Below are 21,456 nucleotides of genomic sequence, written 5' to 3'. Positions count from 1 at the left end.
TTAAAATGTTTGATCCTCTTACTACAGAGATCCGTCCAACCTGTGTCCCAGCAGCTGTTATACTAACTCCCACCATTCTCTCCCCACAGGAGAGCTGCAGGTTTTCATTTCCAAGTGTGGGGAATCTCTTTGCAGTGATGGTCATCCTCCCCATTTACATCATAAGAATTCTTAAGAAATGTAACTGAGTTGCCAAGGAAGCAGCAGCCATAGCGGTTAAGCTTTCCATTCCACAATCCCCTCACTATTCAGTTATTGAATTTAGTAGAAGTCTATGGGGTCCCTGAGAGTTTGTGGCATTGCTGTACACAGCGACCCTGACTAGTCTACTCCTGTCCATTTGCTTCAGGTATAAACATAAGTACTCTCTGTATGAATCTTGTCTCCCTATTACGTGAGTCTCTTGTACTTGTGCGATGAAAGGCAAGCAAAGTGCTTGTCAGAGCAAGCGAGATCAGTCGCATTTGCAGGGCTATGCCCACACTTTGACATTTGCAGGGAAGCTGCCTACACAAGTACTTCTCTCGTATTTGTCAGATGTAATTTTTCTACGAATGTTTCCCGAACACCTCTAGCAGTTCTTTGGACTCAATCAAGGTTCCCGTCCCCAGCAATTAATAAAGCAAAACATTAATTAAACGCATTCCGCTAACAGTCACTCGTTAAGCCTCTAGGAATTTGCTGGGCTGACTCCACACATCTGGCTAAGCCTTCCCAGCTCATGAGATATACTCCATGATGACAAGTGCAGCTCTCTACAAAACTACCAGTACTTTCCCTTACCAGTCCAAACCCAAGTTTCTGGCTCATTAAAGTTCTGCAAAACCTATGAAAACCTGGAAATGTTACCTTGTCCAAGCAGTTGACTTTTTCCGTGGGATAGACGACCCTGCCACAGCGGGCGCACTGGGGGTTCATTGTCCTGGGGTTCACACCTTTAAAAAAAAAAGAGCTTTTCACTCAATAATGAGGCTATAAAAATAAAAAGCAGAGTCCTGGCCAGAAGCTGGTGAGCACTTGTTAGTTTCTAGTGTAGATGTGACAGCTCCCCCCGGGCACAGAGAACTGTCAGTGGAAAAGCTGCGGGAGTGCTGCTGCTACTGCTGATCAGCTGAAAGGAGAATACATCACACTGCAGTCCCAAGGCAGATGTGTGCCCGTGTGTGTGTGTTCCTACCTCCCCTCCCACACGGCCCTGCCTTTTTTTTTCTTTTTTTTTTGGTATATTTTCACAGTAATGCTTTATTGAAATGTATAAACAAAACAAGACAACAGAAACAGTTTGCAGATCACACAGACCAAGGCAAGGCACAGTCTGGGTTCCTTATGAATGCTTCCCTTTAAAACTGAATAACTCAAAAACGAGTGCACAATTTTTGACTGAACCAACTGCTAATCAGCCAAGCAGCATGTCTACTTTACTGGTCAACCAACGAACCACTATGGAGCAGGTACTCAATACAGCAAACTTCCACCAAAGTGAAGAAAGTTTATTGTGTCCACAGCCTGACGCGTTTCGTGTCATATACACTTTTTTTTTTTTTCAGGTCAGGGAGGGAGTTTTAAAGGAATGGCATGGCTTTCCATGCAATACCATTTCAACCGGTATGCTGACCATAGACACACAGATAATATCATATGAAACATTTCGTACAATATTCGGTGCGTGTATGGTGGGAGACGACCGATACTGGTATTGATCGGGCTGGCCGGAAAATTTTGGGCACTTTTGAAGACATCCGAACATCACCCACTGTTAGTGCTGAATCGTCCGATACAGGTAGAATTCTATTGTTTCTACTTGTATATCTGATGATTCAGCTCTACACGTGTGTACTGAAACTAACGATTAGTGATGGGCGAATTTGCGCCGTTTCGCTTCGCCGAAAAATTCACGAATTTCGCGCGAAATTCGCGAAACGGCGAAAAATTCGCGAAACGGCACCGGCGTCTCGTTTTTGACGCCGGCGCCCGTTTTTCGACGCCGGCGTCCGTTTTTCGGAAAAAATTTTTTGACGCTGGCGAATTTTTACAGCGAATTTTCGCGGGCGTTTCACGAATTTATTCGCTCGGCGCGAATCGCGCAAATTCGCGCCTGGCGAATAAATTCGCCCATCACTACTAACGATCTTTCCTGAAATGATCTTTTTCAGGAAAGATGGTATTTGTAATGTCTATGGCCACCTTCTCTGACTTCTGTATCTCTGCACAGAGCTGTGGAGTCGGAGTCATGACGAGTCAGAAGCAATTTTGGGTACCTGGAGTTGGAGTCAGACGTATCATAAACAGAGTAGTTATAGTCAAAGGCTTTTTATACCCACTCCACAGCCGCAGAGTTGAAGTCAGGGTCATGGAGTCACAAGCAATTTTGGGTACATGGAGTGTAAGGTACCATTAATCGTTGGTGTCAGAGTGAAATGATTTACAGTATGTATGGACTCCAAGGCCTTGCTTCTACATACCACTGTTGTGTATGGCCACATAAGCATTCAGTCCCTGCTCTCTGCAACTGAATCCTGCCAGCCCCACCCATTTCCCCATGTGACATCACTGCGTGACCCCCTCCCGTAGGCTGCTATTAGTCAGGAAAATAAGGGGTAATTATAATACATAATATTTTAAAATGATAACATCTGGCAAACTGAAAAGGCAATATTCCTTTAGAATGCCTTATAACATTTTTCACGTTCACATAATTGTCTATAATTTAATTAAGGTACAATAAACATTGGCCAATTGGCAGACTTACAAGAGCACCTTCTATTGTTCTACACCTGTCTATCAACAATGCCTTAAAGGAACAGTAACACCAAAAAATGTAAGTGTTTTAAAGTACTGAAAATATCATGTTCTGTTGTCCTGCGCTGGTAAAACTGATCTGTTTGCTTCAGAAACACTATTATTGTTCATATAAACAAGCTGCTGGGGAGCAATGGCGGAAATTTAAAAACAGCTATATGGCACAGTGTAACTAATGGATAAAAGATAACACCATTAGACAGACAGAGCTTATTTGCTATCTGCTGTGTAACCTGAACCAAATGGCTGCCCCCATTGCTACACAGCAGCTTATTTATATAAATAATAGTAGTGTTTCTTAAGCAAACACAGCAGTTTTACACTGCATTATGTTTTCATTACTTTAAAACACTTTTATTTTTTGACATTACTGTTCCTTTAACAGAAGCAAGCAATATCAAAGCAAGAACTCACAGCTATAATGCAAATACATTCTGTGCAAACATATCATATTATATACAATTATACCACATAATACCATATCTTATTTAAGAACTGAGCAAATGAGATATAAACTCTGCCTATAAATATGCCACATTTTCCAGGTAAGAATAATAACAATACTATCATAAAAATATTTTTTTCTGGGTAGACAGTGTTAGTTTTAGTATAAGTAACGTATGTTCCTATAAAACGTTCCAGTACTTGAAAAATGCAGCTTATTTGTTGTATATAACAATATATTTTTGAACCCTATCAATTCATATTTTTATTGAAAGGACTATTACCTCTGTTCCTGCCAATAACAATTTCACAAAATGTGTTTCAAAATCAATTGTTTTGCCACCTGCTCATAAAGGAGATAATAATCATCTTGTCAAAAGAATGTTCTGAGTTCTTGGAGCTAAATCGTCCATTTCTGCTTTCCTATAGAAATCAAGGTGACATTTAACAGAACTCTGTAGCTTAGTAGATGTGGGATGAGTAGATAAAGCTAATTTCTTTGTTTAAAGGATTCGTATAAGGCTCAGACACAAGATTATCGCCAATGCAGTGATTGATTCATTAAAGGAATAGTAACACTAAAAATGAATGTGTTTTAAAGTAATAGAAATATAATGTAGTGTTGCACTGCTCTGACAAAACTGATGTGTTTGCTACAGAAACACTACTATAGTTCATATAAACAAGCTGCTGTGTAGCCATGGGGATAACAATTCAAGCTGGAAAAAGGAGAAAAGGCACAGGATACACAGCAGTTAACAGATAAGCTCTGTAGTATACAATGGGATTCTGCAGAGCAGCTTATCTGTTATCTACTGTGTGTGTCCTGTGCTTGAATGGCTGCCCCCATGGCTACACTGCAGCTTGTTTATATAAACTATAGTAGTCTTTCTGAAGCAAACACGCCAGGTTTACCAGTGCAGAGCAACAGTACATTATATTGTCATTTGATATTGTTACTGTTCCTTTCAGGAAAAGGCAAATCAATTCAATCAAATTTTATTCATCTTGATCAAATTCATTGGGATTTTTACATTTTTTATTAAAAGTCCAGTTTAATTTTTTCCATGATTCAAGAAAATCGCAGACATGAATATACTCGAGAATATTCTTTGGAACCTTGAATAGTCGAGATTTATTAAAGACTAAACAAAAGAATGTCACCAGAAAAAACTCAGCAAGTAAAAGTTGGCGAGGTTCAATAGTACAGCAAGTAGAAGTAAATAGGAATTGTCCCTAACAAATGTAATTTATCCCTGCACATGAAAACATTTGATATATGATATATTAGATATGTGTCCTGTATATAGCACACCTCCCAACTGTCCAGTGTTCAGCGGAATAGTCCCGCTTTTGACAGTGCAACCTGCAGTTCCCTTGTTTGTACTGAGACTTTCTCTTCACTGAACAGCGAGAAAAAGAAACAAAGTTTCTAACTTAATTGGCTTTTGGCAGAGAGCCCAGAACAGCCACCAGGTGCAACTAAGATTTTGAGATAAGCAAATAAGTAATTGTAAAAAGATAACAGGTCCCTTGGGAAAAGTTAGACTCACAGTTTAAAGGGCAATTCGCCTTCATTAGCAAAACTGTAATAACTGGAAAAAAAAACACAGAAATATGTGCAAACTTTCATAACCTGCCAAATTTTGTAAAATGAACATGGTAATTAGGGAGTGTGGCCACAAAAATGCACGTGTTAAAGAAAAATTGTGCCGCGCTGCGCACGGCAATTTTTTTTTGCCTCTTTTATTAACCAAAATGTTGGGAGGTATGATATAGTAGAATATGCATTGATACCTTTAATATTCCTAGTATAGAAATACTGTACAAATAAGCACAGCCCATACTCTGAGAATAAAAGACTTTTTGTGTTAAGGCAGTGTTATGTGTGTAGCACATACCTTGGTTTCAGAAGGCTTTCACTGCATTACTTGCTTTGCGAAGGGCAGTCTCAGAATCTTGCAGACTCATGCTAAACTCTCTGGTCTTTGTGTGTTTATTACTCTCCAAGTCCAACCTCCCTCGCAAGCCATGCTCCTTTATATCCAGTGCACTGAAAATACCTAACAAGATCGAGAAAGACTGCAAGTTTGGGCATTTGGGTCTCAATTATTAGGCTGTATCTGTGCTATTAAACCAATGGCTCATGGGGACACAAGCAAGCGGGAAGGTGGATTGAGTTGTGCGCCACGTAGGGTTGCCACCTTTTCAGGAAAAAATACAGACTTTCCTATATATTTATCTTTTTCCCTATTGATAACATTGGGATCAGCCGTCAGTTTTAACTGGCCAGGCCCCTCAAAAGATTTTTTTTGCTGCTGTTACGCCACTGGCTCCCTAGAGTGCTAACAGCACTGGGGGTCATTTACAGGGGTGATCCTGGGAATTTTGCCGCCTGAGATGGCCTTCTTTTTGCCGCCCTGCACCACACTCACCTTTTTGACATCATTGAAAGTAGACATGATCAGAAAAAAAGGAGTAAAACAGGAAGTGCTGTCATCGAAAGTAGCCGTGACAAGAAAAAAGGAGTAAATATCGCTACTGAGAAGACCCGGGGCCCGACCCGCAGAACCGCCGACCCGCATCTTTAGCCGCACCTAGAACTTCTCCCCTCAACCCACAAGGTACCGCAGGTTTTTGCAGGTAACCGACCTTCCTATATGTTTATCTTTTTTCCCTATTGATAACATTGGGATCAGCAGTCAGTTTTAACTGGCCAGGCCCCTCAAAAGATTTTTTTTGCTGCTGTTACGCCACTGGCTCCCTAGGGTGCTAACAACACTGGTGGTCATTTACAGGGGTGATCCTGGGAATTTTGCTGCCTGAGACAGCCTTCCTTTTGCCACCCCCCACCACACTCACCTTTTCGGTGCCAGAGGGGGTAGGGCGGTCCACGCCGCTAGTGCAGAGATCGCAATTGCGCTCTCTGCACTAGAAGAGCCGAATTTCCGGGTTGAAAAACAGAAATTGGGCTCTTAGTTACCAGAGGCAGCATTTTTGCCGCTCCAGGTAGAGTCCTGCGTGGGTCCATTTTTTGGAACCCGTACCCGACCCGTACCTGCAACCTGTAATCCGCAACCCGGACCCGCAACCCGCATTCTTAGCCAATTGGAACCGCTAACGGACCCTACCCGCAAGTACCTTATCCGCAACCCGGACCCGATGACCATTAAGAATCAGGAAGTGCTGTCATTGTAAACCGGAAGTGACATCATCGAAAGTAGACATGATCAGAAAAAAAGGAGTAAAACAGGAAGTGCTGTCATCGAAAGTAGCTGTGACCAGAAAAAAGGAGTAAATATCGCTACTGAGAAGACCCGCGTCACGACCCACGACCCGCAGAACACTTGACATGTTTCAACCTGTGCAGTTACTCATAGTGACAAATCAGATGTTTGCTTTCTTTGTTGTACCTGAAGGTGGCTGAAAAAAAGCTGACCACTGAATGGTTGCTATGGGTTACTGCCCAGGTGCAGATTTGCCTGGAGTTTGCCTGAACCAATAGCAATTCAATAGGTGCAATGGCAGTGTCACCAGGAAAAAAAAAACATTTACATATCCCACAACGATGCTAAGCATTCGCTTTGAGTTTGGGCAGAAAAAGAGTTTAAACAATGCATTGATGTGAAACCCAAGCATTTTAATTCTAAATAGAAATGGTTCTGCAGAATCCTTTTGTTGCAGGAGAATGAGAAGACGTCGCCGTTACTATAGATCTGACAGAGCTCATCCATGAATGCAGCAGATGGCTCTACAGCAGCAAATGCATCTCAGGTATTTGCCATTACACAATGTATAGATCAGATAAAAAAACAGATACAGAACAGAAAGCCTTTATCCGCTTTCACAGTTTGTAATCGGAAGTGCTGTTCAAGTTAGAGCAGCAAATAATCAGAAAGCATGGCTCTACATTTAACTTGGTAAGAAGACCATGTCGATGCCACAGTCCTTGTGTTCATGCCAGGTGACTGAGAACTCATCTGTACCTATGGTTCCAGCCCGTATAGGCAGTGGGGTAGATATAGAGGAAACAGGCCCTGTGTTTTTTTTTAATATTTTTGTAGGGACCCATAGAGTTAACAATGCCTCTATGTAAGTCCCTAACTTCCTGATGTTCCTAGTTGCTGGGCGGATGCTCATGTATCTAGTTTAAGAATCTGCATAGTTATATTATTGGCCAGGAGGCGCTGTGGCCACATCCTGTCACATTCCTGTATAGTGAGAGAGAAAGGGGTGGATCTTCCTGTTTGGCTGCTGGATACTGATCCGTTTGGCTGTGCCCAGGGGAGCCTGAGTACAACAAGGCCTGGAAAGCCATGTGTCTAGAGGGATCGGCTCCTCTAGTGTCTAAGTCGGGGAGCAGGGACCCCGTGAATGAGGCTAATAAGTGGCAGGAATATATATGTAATAGTCTCTCTATGAGAGTGAGATAGAGAGTACAGATAGTAAGGGCAGCTTGGCTCCAACTAGGAGGGATAGTAAGGAGGTAGCTCTCCTCTCAGGCAAGACTGGCCTGTAGTATAGGGACACAGCCTGATAGGGATTAGTTCTAGTGATTTCCCTGATCCCCTGTGTGAGGATCCAGGTCACTGTGCTGTGTCTGGAGGAAAATCCCTGGCATCTACCTATATTCTGCATCTACCTCTGTCAGCTCCGTGTGAGCGGGGAATATACTGCCAATGCCTCTACCACTGTAAGTAAACCTGTGGATCATTTGTCTTAGACAATAGGGACGGGCGAATTTGACCTGTTTCGTTTCGCCAAAAATTTGCCGCCGGTCAAATGTCGCCGACACCCATTAAAGTCTATGGGCGTCAAAAAAATTTGGTGGTACAGCAACATTTGTTGTTGCACAGTAGCCTGAGAGTTGTGGTTGCACTACACCATTCCTGAAATATCCCATTTAGCGAAGGCCCTAGCCTGCAGTGTTTGAGTCACATGTCACCAACTAGCTGGACATTAACTCCTTTGGGTCTGGATAGCCCAAATTAGTGTTACATTTTTTATCTACTTTGCCTTTGGCTTTTTTAATTTCATGAGCAATAAATATGTTATTGAAGTTTTATTTTTTAAAAAATTGATCTGTTTAGGAATAGGCATGGCCGACAGGATCAGAACAACAAATCAGGCAGAGCCAGAGGTGTAACTATAGAGGAAGCCCAGGATGTATAGGGGCCCCACGAGGCCCTAATTCATATACAGTTTCAATAAATATTGTTAAAACAAGTCAACCTCTAAACATTTTGGGGGCCTGAAATATAATTTGCTGTGGGACCCAGCAATTTTATTTATTTATTTATTTATTTACGCCACTGGGCAGAGCTGCAATTTATTAGGGATACTGATCGAAACGGAGCATGAATAACAAAATCATGCACCCAAGTCACACAAACACACAATCAGACTTATTCCATCAGATTCATGCGTGGAATTATAAAAAAAAAAAAATCTGTCTAGAAGAGTGAATATTTCCAGTCACTTACGATCGTTGCCGGAATTCATAATCTGATTCATAATCAAATGAGGCAATCGGGCCAATTCGATCAATTTGGTTTAATCATTGTCCACAGCCTTCAGAGATCCACTATCGCAGAGCCCCAAAAGAACATCTTGCCTGTGATACTGAAAGTCTTAACTTTGTTAGTGAACTTTATATTTGAATAAATGTAGGTGTTTTTGCTCATGGTGACCATAATTATTGTGTTTGTATCTATCTATCTTGTTGCCGGTGATTCTCAATTTTTTTACTCCACCACCAATGAATTTTCCCCTTTCCAGTTATATCCAGTGCAAACATATGTAGTCAATACTGGCTTATTTCACAATCATTAGTGATGGGCGAATTTGCGCTGTTTCGCGACGCCGAAAAATTCGCGAATTTCACGCGAAATTCGCGAAACGGCGAAAAATTCGCGAAACGGTCTGTTTTTCGAATTTTTACCGCGAATTTTCGCAGGCGTTTTGCGAATTTATTCGCTGGGCGCGAATTGCGCAAATTCGCCGCGAATTCGCGCCTGGCGAATAAATTCGCCCATCACTAACAATCATCCCTAACGGCAATTATCTTGATATTTATTCATACCAATCCTAAAGGTGGCCATACATATTAGATATCTTGTTTGGCGACCTCGCTGGGCGATATCGGGTGAATCTGATTACAAAGCTGCATATATCAGCATCTTTAAAGGGATACTGTCATGGGGCAAAAAAAAATTTTCAAAATGAATCAGTTAATAGTGCTGATCCAGCAGAATTCTGCACTGAAATTCATTTCTCTAAAGAGCAAACTGATTTTTTTTATATTCAATTTTGAAATCTGACATGGGGCTAGACATATTGTCAATTGCCCAGCTGCCCCAAAACATGTTTTCCGATGACAGGATCCCTTTGTACAAAGTTGTTTCTCTTCTTCTAACTCTGCTGTTGTGTCTTTCTTTTTACAATAGTTTTTCTTGTTCTTCTACATCCGTTTCTTTGCCTTCTTTCTTATCTAGTATTTGTCATTGCCCCTTCTCACCCCTTCCTTACTTTGCTTCCCTTCTTCCACTTTTTAATACTATCCATGTTTAATAGCTCAATTCTCTTCTGCTCTTTTTTTCTCTACTGTTCTGTACATTCAGTGATCTTGAATACCAGCTTCGAATTAAAATCAACTAACCAATACTTGAAAGGTTTCCTTCTTTCTAGATTTTGAGAGCACTGAATATCCTTGCAAGGCAGCTGAGAATCATGCTTGTGTGACTGAACAAATATTGGGAAAAAATGAAGAGCGTAACCAGAGCTCCTCAGAAGTGCACCTTGTGTGTCTGTTTTGAAATACAACCTGAAATACAACAAGCACCTCATAGAGGAACTGAAGGGATCAGATGGGTAACGTTAAAACAAATACTTTTGTGGCAAAAATATAAATAGCATGCAAATACAATGTTATGATAGTTAATAGATTATAGAAGAAATGTTTAATTTCTGGTGTCAGTTTCTCTTTAAAGAATTTAACCCTTGAAGTCACGAGCACTTTGATCTAGCCCTGTACTAATAGTAAACACACAGTGAGGCAAAGATCAAAGTAAACATTCTGTTTAATCTATTAAATACTAGAGTTTGTAAAATATACGGCACTAGATTGAAAGTACCAGTGCCATAGACTTTACAGTCCCTGGTACTGGTACTGAAAAGGTTAAACAGTATATTTTTTTCATCTTCAGCTTCATCTACAATTTGACGAAAACATTTTTGTGACAGATCAGTCTAAAAGAGATTTACATGTTTTTTGTATTTATCGATAAACACAAACTAATCATTTCTTACTTAAAACAGCGTAGTTCTGCCAACTGCTTCAACTATCTGAGCTCTCATTAATGATTTATTTACTAAATGCACATTGCCTGAACTTGTATACATTTGTTAAATATTTCTCCTATGCGCAAACCAAGATGAAAAGGCCAAGACTTTTCATTTTCATGTAAAATAAAAATATTACAATAGTAGGGCACTGATAAGTGTAATTCGCATTTATAGTGCAATCCCTAGGGATGGGCGTATTTGACCCGTTTCGTCAAAAATTCACCGCCGGCGAAATGTTGCTGACGCCCATTAAAGTCTATGGGCATCAAAAAAATTTTGTTGTTTCGACGCACAACGCCATACAAGTCTATGGGCGTCATTTCCGCGGTGAAACAAGGTGAACAAATTTGCCCATCCCTAGCAATCCCCTAAAGTTTGCCCACTTAAGGGCCCCATAGTTATACAGGAGTAAAGGTGGCCATACACGGATAGATCCGCTCGTTTGGCGATGTCGCCAAACGAGCGGATCTCCCTCCGATATGCCCACCTTGAGGTGGGCAATATCGGGCTGATCCGATCGTGGGCCCTAGGGCCCAACGATCGGATCCTAGCGCTCGCAAACGGGCAGTCGGATCGCGGTACCGCATCAACGAACAGATGCGGCCCCCATACACGGGCCAATAAGCTGCCGACACAGTCTGTCGGCAGCTTTTATCGGCCCGTGTATGGCCACCTTTAGACTCCATTTCCTAGGTCAAAGTATGCCTGTTATTATCCCAGGTTAAGCCACTAGGTGGTTCTGTGCTATAATATAAAAAGGATCCCTTTTTGTTAAGCCCCTTAGCTGACAGGAAGGGAGAAGTGGGATTTAGACAGATCAGGTCTAGCAAGTGATAGGCTAGCTCACTTTTATAGATCACTTTAGGAGTGATAGATAGTTAGTTTAGCCAAGCAGCTGAGCCTCCACCGAGGAGTGTGGATTATGATCCTGGGTACCAATTGCCCAGAAGAAGGGACTAAGTGTTAGAATTTGCTCCATTTAGGGGAAAGGCTGAAAGCTGGGTGTGCCTATAGAAAGTTGTCTCCTGCCTGTATCTCAATCGCGTTTCTTCTTTACCCTTTGGCTTCTATAAATTGGACTTCCTCCTTGGTCCAGACCTCTCCGCTAATTGAGTCGTGAGGCTCTGACAGTAACTTTGTAGACTCTGTTTATGCTATCATTCCTGTAGGAATTTTTATTAACCAAATGGTACTTATAAGTATATGCCTATCCACTGCTGTTCATGTTCCTGCTTATCTCTGATTGAAGTCCTATGTGGATTATCTTGTTCTTGAATAAATCTGTTTTATGGTTTAAGCTGGCCATAGACACAAGGATTCGTACGAGTTTCAGACCGTGTGTGGAGAGTCCTGACATTTTTTGTCAGGTGGAGATCGGACAGGTTAAAAGATTTCTGTTGGCTGCCGATAATATCTCTGCATGTATTGCCGATCGTACGATTTTCAGTGGGAGACTGTCACTAGCTTTTGTCGGACATAACTTTCGTGCGATTGCTGTCAGGGGCAGAACATCGGCTGATCTGTTCTTTAACTACTTTAATTGATAGGAATGGTTAGTGGCAGGTCGGGAGATGGGGAAGTCCGATCGTACGATGATTCGTAAGATCGGATTTTTGCGTCTATGGCCAGCTTAAGTGTTCAAGAACCACTGGCTCCCATTGACTGTTAAAGCTGTACTACACCCTGCCTCCACACCATTGCAAGGGCTTATTACCTGAAACATATAAGTGTCATCCAGAGCACATTTTGGGGTACAGCTACTAGTGTAGAGCAACGGTGTTGCTCAGTTTACTCTAAGCTTACATAATAATGCAATAACTCTAATGGCAATAATTCAGTTTTACTTAGCAAGTGGAATAATTCACCTGTATTCCAGTGAGATCCAACACTTTACACTTCATTCTGGCTGAGTATGTCACGTGGTATCGGCTTTACAGAAGAATGCCTTTTTATCTACTTTGCCTAAAATATTTACCATTCTCACATATGGTAGTTTTGTGGATTTTTCCATCTGTGGTTTTCTATCACTTATTTCATATGCGGCATTGAAACTTAGACAATTGTGTTTTTGTGAATGTGACAGCACTTTTTTAAAATTCCACCTTATACAGTATGTACAATGAATAGCAATGTCACAGCTGAACTTCAGGAACCTGCAGTTTGTTTCAAGATACATATTGAAAGCATTTTTCCAGGGTTCTAAAGATGGTTCTTAAGATGGTGGTTAGTAGAAAATTCCTAGTTCAGGAATGTTCTTGAAAAGCGAATTAATAAAATATAATTTAAATACCTTCTATTGTGATTGCATACTAAATTCATATTTAACCACATTAACTATTCTATTCTATTTCTCCTTTACCCATTTTATTTTCTGCATTGTAAAGATCCCCCCAAATATCCTGTCTAAATATATACATGCAAGCATGATGTTTATGCAGTACAGGTAATAGGGTCCTTTATACGGAAGCCCATTACTGAGAAAAGCTCTGAATTACAGGAAGGCCATAGACTCCATTTAGATAAATAATTCTAGTTTTCAAAAATTATTTCCAGTTTCTCTATCATAATTAGACTGTACCTTGTACTTGATCACAAATAACATATAATTAATCCTTATTGTAGGCAAAACAACCCTATTGGGTGTAATTACAAATTCGAATTTAAAACCACCAACTTGAATTTGATTTGATTTTTTAGAGCTCGACCCTGGGAACAGTTCTAATTCGACTATTCGCCACCTAAAACCTGCCAAGTTCATGTAGAAGTCAATGGCAGAGGTCCCTTGAACTATTTGAAGATGTTTATAGTAGTTATGAGCCAAAAAAAAATTTCGCTTAGAAAATTACACCCCATAGACTCCAATGGGAAAAAAAATCGACGTGCAATTTTTTTTTCTGGAGGAAAATGATTCAAATTATTTTTTCTTCAATAACATACCATTCAAATTGTGAATAAAATAGAATTTATTCGAGTTTTGAAAAATTCACATTTAACCTATGATAAATAACCCCTTAGAATTATATATAACGGCCATTTTTTTCGCGTTTAGGAAAACCACACAGGATTCTCCTAGATTGATGTGCTTCTGAAAACCGTCACCAGCTCAAGTTTTTATTAATGACCCTTTGTGTCTGTGAAATAATGTGAAGTGCACAAAACAGACCTTTTATATGTAGGACTATAGATAATTTTTATAAAATGATTGCTTTTATCTTCTTAAATACATGACTGAGGTGACTGGAATCTTGCAAGTGCTAAGCATTCCACCCCAGTACTTCTAATTCTGAATTCTTATAAACCATTTTTTCTTTTATTCATAAATCTGTAAACACATTTCTGCGGTGACAGCTTTGCAAAAGCGAGATCTGATATATTTAAATTAGGTTCTTACACATTCTTGGAGCTCCTTTTTTATTTGTATTTGACTGTAACTTTGATAAGATGCCGTCCTTTATTGCCTTGGTCTTTTGGGGATACGGTCAGAATAAATGCTCTGCAAGAGTAAGAGGGAAGGATCCTGGAATTTTACAGAATATCGGCACCACCTGCTGGATATTTCTTGTATCTGTATTTGAAATAGTATATCTGAATAAGGGCAAAAACTGTGGTTAATGGAAGCTTCATCTTATTCCAACAAACATAAGAAAATATTAATTTACTGAATTAGATATACCGTTTCTTTGTTATAATGGATACTATAACAGCTAAATGCAAAGTGCCCCCCTCCCAACATAAAGGGCCCCCTTCCAACATAATATAAAAGATGTGTTAGAGCTCACTCAATCACCAGACATCATGTCTCTCTACATGCAGAATTTGTGGAAAAGGCAGTTATTTTGTTCGATTTTGGAATCAGTTATTTGAGTAAGCTCTAATACATCTGCTAGGAAAGGGATCCCCCCTATAAGATATATTGAATCATTCATCTGACACCCAACTGCTGCATGAAGAAAGAGTGAAGAGAAACAGATGCTGAGAGAGGGATAGTGAATATAAACTTAATTATTTCAGAAACAATGCAGAATTTTTAATTGATTGTATTTAGAAAGTTTCTTACTTCAGTATGAGGAAGCTTTTATTAAATAGTCACTTTTGCGATAGTTCCCCTTATTATGGTTCAGTAAAATGTAATAAAATTGTGACCTTACAAGCATGTCTGTGTCAACTTATGGATTGTGAAGATGGTCCCCTTCTTCTCCTGATGTTTTTCTATTAGGTCCTTTGAAGCCATGTAGGTAGTGATGATAAAGCTGTACATTTTATTGGATCCAAGGTAGTGACATGGTTTTTCTCTTTTATATTTTTTTTTATAACTTTATTTTTATTGAGTTTTTACAAAAACTTTTGCATATTAAACAGATCAAAATAATTTCTCTTTTATATTGACTTTATTCTTTATGGGAAATTTTTTTAGTTTGACCCACAATTTATAAACATTAATAAGCAAACAGAGAAAATATTCTCTATAGAATGGCATTAGGTAAAGGCACAATGAACCAAAAAGAAGGCACATGTAAAATTCTTATAACTAGCAAGCTGCATGGTAAAAAAAAAAAAAAAACAACATAAAACACATTTAATGCAGTGCTCTTCAATGGACAATTGGACTGTTTTAATATAAATGCAATCTGCTTGCAATCAACATAAAAACATAGTGATTGTTCAAACAATGTGGCAAGCTTTGTCTACTAGCCTGGCCAGACAGCTTTAATGAAACACAAACTTAAAAACAGCTGTAGGTAAGGTAACTTTTTAGTTACATTTTGTAGCTCAGTATAAGTGAGGTCAGAAACTAATTCAGTGTATCTCAGGGGATAATAAATGTTGTTCAAGACATCTGGAATCTTGAGGCCACTTCCTATAAGTCTGCTGTAGACTGTGGTGGATTAATGACATGTGGGGCCTTTAGGCTACATCCACATATTCAGCCTTTTAGGCTACTGCTGGGTCCAGATGCATGCACCAGAGCTCTCTACACCGGGTCGGGTTAAGCACGTGCCAGTGACGACACTGGATTTGCCTGCTTTCTTCTCCCAGAAGGTGAGCCAACCAGACCAAGCGGCATAAATAAAAATAACATAGTAATTGAAAAAAGCTAGATGGGCCCCTGAAAATGCTGGGCCCCTAGGCTATAGACTAGTGTAGCCTGTGCATTAATCTGCCCGTGTTTGTAGAACACACACAGCTCATCACATCATCCATTTACCCATAGTAAGTGAGCACTAGTGATGGGCGAATGTATTCACCAGGCGCGAATTCGAGGCGAATTTGCGCGTTTCGCCGCCGACAAAAAATTTAGTGAAACGGAAAAAAAACGGATGCTGGCGTCGAAAAACGGACGCCGTCGTCAAAAACAAGACACCGGTGGCGTTTTGCTAATTTTTCACCCTTTCGCAAATTTCGTGGGAAATACGTGAATTTTTCGGCAAAGTGAAAGGGCACAAATTCGCCCATCACTAGTGAGCACAGCAGACAAGTATACAAGTCCCAAAATATGATATACAACCACGTGGACCCTGTATCTTCACTTTAAAGAAGAAAGAATACCATTTTACACTTGGGGGTGCCAAAAGTTAGGCACCCCCCAGGTTATTACTTTTACTGAACTGACACCCCGGGCCAGTGCTCCTAACAGCAGAAAACTGCACCGGCCTGGGAGAGATCCTCTTCCTAATCTCCCCTAACTGCCTCCCTCCGGCTAGAATGTAAATCTCCAACCGGATGGCACTCAGAGCTCTTTGTTTTCTGAAGTCCCCCGAAGTTTCCTCGTGAGGCAACTTTGGGCGGCTTCGGAAAATGAAGCTCCCTGATGGCCAATGGGAGGCAGTTCGAGAAGATTAGTCACCCTGAACAAGAGGAGATTTGTTGCTGGGCCACTAATCTCCCCGAATCTGAGTGTAAGTCTCTGCCATAAGGAAAAGGAAAGGCCTAATCACATATGTTAGACACCCCACCCTCCTCATATAATTGTTTATTTAAGATGCTCCTGTTCACTGAAAACTGCACCACCATATTCTTCTGTCTGGATCCTCTCTACAGCCAGTTCAAGGTGCACATATTAAATTGTGAATTGTTGTTAGAAGAAAAATAATAACTTTTCACTATACAACACATGGATCCACATAGGAAGAAGATTTCAGAGTGGCGCACCTTCAGTAGTACCCTGAGCTTGTACAGTTTTCAGCAAACAGGAGCACAGGCCCAAGGTCTAAGGTCTTTCTAGGAGCCTTTAGTACCCACTGATTATGCATTTCCTTTTCATTTAAGCCTCGAAGGAGAAACTGGCATTGTACATCAATCTGTTACCCTAATATGGGAGAAAATATCAACTTCCTTTTCAAATGGCATGGGCTTCAGTCACTTGTGTCCTTGATTCTAAGGAAGGGTTATATATATACTGTATATCATTTTAACAATTTCTGGATTGAATAACAGTTTCAGCAAAAAAATAATAGTGACATTCCTTGGGTTGTCAAAAATGTCACCTATTAAATCTGTCATCATATTATTTGTATGACCGAGACCCGAGACTCATAATATATTGTGCAAACTTGCAAGCCAGTATGTAACTTATCAGACAGGATTGCTGATTCAGCATGGGTTTCATACCAACATCATTCACCCAGAATATCGGCCAACTTGCACCAACTAAATCATTTTATTTTATTTTTTAGTATTTGATTTCTTAACAGTTCTGGAACCGTAACTTTTCATCAAATTCATTTAAAAGCTGTAACATAATATTTAACATCTTATTTTAGCAATTTTGAAATGTTAACCAGGAAGCTTGTCCGTTGCCAGAATAATCAAGGAATCAGCTATGAAATATATCACCTGACATGGAAAAATATCCAAAACTACCCAAAAATATATAGCTGAATATAATACTAAATGTCGCTGTAAAGTTAAATAGAAATGCTATGTATAAATGTAACGCGTTGGTTAATAAATAGTTATTTATTTTACCTAACCTTTGCCTGATCTGATCCAACCTGACATTATCATTTAAATACCCGACCCACCCTTCAAGAGGAGGTGGTGTGCAGGTTTTTTTTTAAAAAAATTATGGCAGAGGTATGGAGGGTGAAAATGTTGTAGCATGAGGTCACTACAGGAAAGTATTGAGCTGGCTCAAACTCTCATGATCCGTCGGTTTGGGGCCAGCCCTTGCAACAATGAAATAAAATTATTAGCATACATAGAAAACTATATACACTTATGTGATTTTATTCCATGGCAATTTTGTAAAATACTAATTTAAAATAATTATAAAGATTTTAATTATAAATACTATAAAGATTTAATTAAAATATGTAAATGCCATAATTCCATTGATCAGGGTCAGACTAGAGGTCCAGGGCCTACCGGGGCATTACCCAATGCCACAACCCTCCTCTCCCCACTGCGTGTACCTTTAACTTCTGTCCTTTGTGGCCACAGTTTGGGGGAGGTCAGGGAGTACACAACGAACAAACAGTTTTTAGTGCAGGTCTGGATCTTCAGGTTTTATCCCGGTGTCCTGCCAGCCCCGTCCAACCCTGATTGTGATCCAAAGAGAAATAAACTTTAATTTTAGATATAAAAGCTAATAGCAATTTAACGCAGATAAATTTGAGGTCTAAGATCAGTGTCGGACTGGCCCACCGGGATACTAGGAAAACTTCCGGTGGGCCTCTTGCTTCTAACCATTTGGCCTATTTCATGGTCATTCCATATTTCTTAGGCTTAATAATGGAAGAATATAGTATATTAAGTAGATATAAAAGACTAGAAGAATAAAGAGGTTAAGTGAGGAGAGGAGAAATAATAGTTTGGAAAGTGGACCCACAGTCTGAGGTTTTCTGGTGGGCCTCTGGCATCCCAGTCCAACACTGTCTAAGATCCTAAGAGCATTAAGTATAGTATGTATATTTATAAAGAAGTTATATACCGGTAGGCAATATGACTATGAAGATTTTCATTCATCCAGGTCATGGTATATCTAATATAACATCTTCAATGATTACTCAGCAAGCTCTTGGCTTAATGGAATTTACAATGCAACTGGGATATTTGCTCAGAGTCATATACATAGTGACATAGTGATTTAGGTTGAAAATACACACAAACTAGTCCCTGGATCAACTTGTACTATGAGCTATCTCCCATAACCCTGTATTCCCTCACTTGCTAAACACCATCCAACCCCTTCCTTATGCCATGTATCAGCCTGTACAACTGATTCAGGGAGAGAATTCCACATCTTCACAGCTCTCACTGTAAAAAAACCTTTATGAATATTTAGGCAAAACCTCCTTTCTTCTAATCGGAATGGGTGACCTTGTTCCAGATGGAAAGGACCTACTGGTAAATAAAGCATTAGAGAGATTATTATATGGTCCCCTTATATATTTATACATAGTTATCATATCACCCCTTAAGCGCCTCTTCTCCAGTATGAACAATCCCAGTTTGGCCAGTCTTTCCTCATAGCTAAGATTTCCCAGACCTTTTACCAGCTTAGTTGCCCTTCCCTGTACCCTCTCTAATACAATAATGTCCTGTTTGAGTGCTCTATACAGTGGAAGAATAACCCCCCTCCCCCCGTGAATCTATGCCCCTTTTGATACAGCTCAAGACCTTATTTGCCCTTGATGCTGCTGACTGGCATTGCTTGCTACAGCCAAGTTTATTATCTACAAGGACTTGTTCAATGTTTTGTATCATTTTATTAACTTTCATAACATTCATGATTTTAGAGAAAATCTGTTTCTTTGTGGTTTCTAAATCCTCTAAAACCAATAAAATGAGAATGAGAATGTTAATAAATGGGCCTCTATATTTAATGCAATTTTGTTTCATCTACAGTATATTCTTATATTTGTTATGTGTATCATTTATTTGTTGATATATAAAACTAGTTGAGGTCTCTGTTCTAAAATAACTCATCCATGTAAGGGGCCGATTCACTATGGGTCGAATATCGAGGGTTAATTAACCCTCGATATTCGACTAGGAATTAAAATCCTTCGAATATCGAAGTCGAAGGATTTATCGCAGATAGTTCGATCGAACGATCGAAGGATAATTCCTTCGATCGAACGATAAAATCCTTCGAATCGAACGATTCGAAGGATTTTAATCCAACGATCGAAGGAATATCCTTCGATCAAAAAAAGTTAGCCAAGCCTATGGGGACCTTCCCCATAGGCTAACATTGACTTCGGTAGCCTTTAGATGGAGAACTAGGGGGTCGAAGTTTTTTTTAAAGAGACAGTACTTCGACTATCGAATGGTCGAAGAGTCGAACGATTTTTAGTTTGAATAGTTCGATTCAAAGTCGTAGTCGAAGGTCGAAGTAGCCCATTCGATGGTCGAAGTAGCCCAAAAAAAACTTCGAAATTCAAAGTTTTTTACCTTTGAATCCTTCACTCGAAGTTAGTGAATCGGCAGTGTTTTACTTTTTTTTGTATTTTGGCCTTAGACCTCAGATTTAAATTCCTGACTTTCCTAGGCCATAAATCTGTTGCATTAATTTAATAAAAACATTTGCTCAGTTAAAGTTCTAGGATTCTTTTTTATTTTTTATATAAAACATCTGCTTTCTTCCTTTTCTATAAACTAGAGCTCAGACGCTGATTTAACTGCTGATGAAATATACAAATGATTGCTGACTATATTCTGTCTGATGTGAATCTATATGAAAGAAGGTAACACATATCACAGTATCAGCTTTCTCTGTTGATATTTTTGACCCTAATAAAACCTCTGGAATATATTATCAATTATTTTGACCAGTTTTAATGAGATTTTCTTGTTGTTCAGTCAGTTTCTATGGTGACACTGGTCCATGTTTTCTCTCATTTCACTGACTCGCCCCCACCACCACCTGCATCGCCAGGGTCAGGAGCAGAGACACCAGAGCCTACGATAAGTGCACTTCTCTCAGCAATACTGGAAAGTCCCACTGCTACAGCAAAACAACTAAAGGAAATTAAAATAGATAACTCCCTCAAAAGTCAGCACCAAGGGTCTTACAGTGTCAAAAAACTTATTGTATTGGCTGAATTTTAGGGGACGGCACGCTGCCCAACCACACCCACATCGGTTCTGAAACACTGGGGATGCGCAGGAGATAAAATTGTTTTTTAAATTTCCTGTGCACCTATCCCCATTGCTTTAGTTCGGATTGTGGAAATTTGCGTGAATAAAAGGGAGGAGATTGGGGTGAATGAATGCCGGGGGTGGGTGCTATATGAATCCGGCTTCCTCTGTAGTTACACCCCTGAGTGTAAGCTTCTTGAGACTAACCCTTACTACAACAAGTTGTACCCTCAGATCTAAATGGAGGATAGGTGAGTGGGTTTGGCAAGGATGTTGACATGATATGTGGTGCAGACCTGTGATAAACAAACTATAGTTATGGGCTTTAATATAAATAGGTTGCTAGCCAATAACATGCAGTTGTGAAGGTTTATACCAGGGTGTATCTGTAGTGAAAGCACTATATTAAAAGTAGACAAGGATTGTAGTAGGCCCATTCTAATGAAGATTCACATATATATATATATATTTTCCAAGAGGTTGTTTGCAGCCTTCAAGTCTTTTGTCTGAGAAAAAACTCGAATCGAGCTTTAAAAACTTGAACCGAATTTGATACCAGTTTTCAGTTCAATCCTACTCAACCGAGTTGAAAGAAATTAGATTTTTTTTTTTGATAGGTTTTGATTGGTTGAATTTCGAGTTCATGGGAGTTTTTATAAACTCACATGAATTCGAAATTTGATAAATGTGACTCCCCGTCTACTAGAAAATCATTTAAACATTAAGGGGCAGATTTATCAAGGGTCGATTTGAAAAATCTAATTTTTAAATTCGAATTTTGAGTTC

General features: G+C 39.7%; 1 protein-coding gene across 2 annotated transcripts in view; it reads right to left on the bottom strand.

The window, feature by feature from the left end:
* The window catches only part of nebl.S (nebulette S homeolog), a 129,595-nt gene extending 128,433 nt beyond the window's left edge, over positions 1-1,162 (bottom strand). Inside the window, exon 1 of one of the 2 annotated variants that reach the window (XM_018269117.2) lies at positions 850-1,162. In XM_018269117.2, coding sequence (XP_018124606.1) covers positions 850-918 — 69 coding nt within the window. In that variant the 5' untranslated portion in view covers positions 919-1,162. The remainder of the gene's footprint in view (positions 1-849) is intronic. The other variant, XM_041567426.1, reaches the window with a different exon arrangement.
* Positions 1,163-21,456: the final 20,294 nt, after the last annotated feature.

Source organism: Xenopus laevis, chromosome 6S (genome assembly GCF_017654675.1).
Source record: "Xenopus laevis strain J_2021 chromosome 6S, Xenopus_laevis_v10.1, whole genome shotgun sequence".
In the NCBI taxonomy this organism is placed as follows: domain Eukaryota; kingdom Metazoa; phylum Chordata; class Amphibia; order Anura; family Pipidae; genus Xenopus; species Xenopus laevis.
This window is presented reverse-complemented; position numbering and strand designations above follow the sequence as displayed.